General features: G+C 34.3%; 1 protein-coding gene across 1 annotated transcript in view; it reads left to right on the forward strand.

Annotated features, from left to right (window-relative positions):
• LOC119585233 (protein O-linked-mannose beta-1,2-N-acetylglucosaminyltransferase 1-like) overlaps positions 1–653 on the forward strand; it is a gene marked incomplete in the record, with an annotated part of 16,435 nt that overhangs the window by 3,866 nt on the left and 11,916 nt on the right. The window contains 1 exon segment of the mRNA XM_037933893.1: positions 512–653. Coding sequence (XP_037789821.1) covers positions 512–653 — 142 coding nt within the window.

Genomic DNA, 653 nt, shown 5'->3' on the forward strand with positions numbered 1-653 from the left:
TTTCTAAACATTCATCCTTTAGTGAACGCAAGTTGTAAGAAGTATACCAGAGGGCATTAACATTCGAATAAAAAATAAAGACTTGGAATATCTGTTTTTTATATGCTTTCATATAAATTTCGTTTCAAATATTAAAATATAACAAAATTTGCTTAGACTTTCTAATTTATTCAAGAAGAGGGTTTATATTGCTATATTAGTGAAAGTATTAACATGCAAGTACGAGATTATGAAAGGGAATGTACCTTATGAAATTGAGGCTTGATAATTTCAAGAAGTCCGCGAATTTATTTGGCCAGATGTACGTGTGTACTGATGCTTTAGGATAAATTCCAATACTTATTACGATGAGAGTATCTGTGGAAATGTAAAAGTAATCAGGCTATCAAGAAGGTAAAGCCTATATTGATATCAACGAATATAATAATGGAACAACAAGATATACGAGAAAATAAACCAATTCAAATAATCAGATCATTTAATCACATACCTCCTCTTATGTTCCCTTTAGGTAGACGAGATCGAAGTGAAAGGAAAGCATATTCCCCTGCATTTAGACCTGAGGAAGGAGCTCGAGGGGCTAACGTACTCGTATCTGACGGTGGACCATAAGACTTGGTCGGTTCGGGTTGGCGACTTCGTTAATGTCACTC

This window comes from Penaeus monodon, chromosome 19, assembly GCF_015228065.2.
Source record: "Penaeus monodon isolate SGIC_2016 chromosome 19, NSTDA_Pmon_1, whole genome shotgun sequence".
NCBI classification, from domain to species: Eukaryota; Metazoa; Arthropoda; class Malacostraca; order Decapoda; family Penaeidae; genus Penaeus; species Penaeus monodon.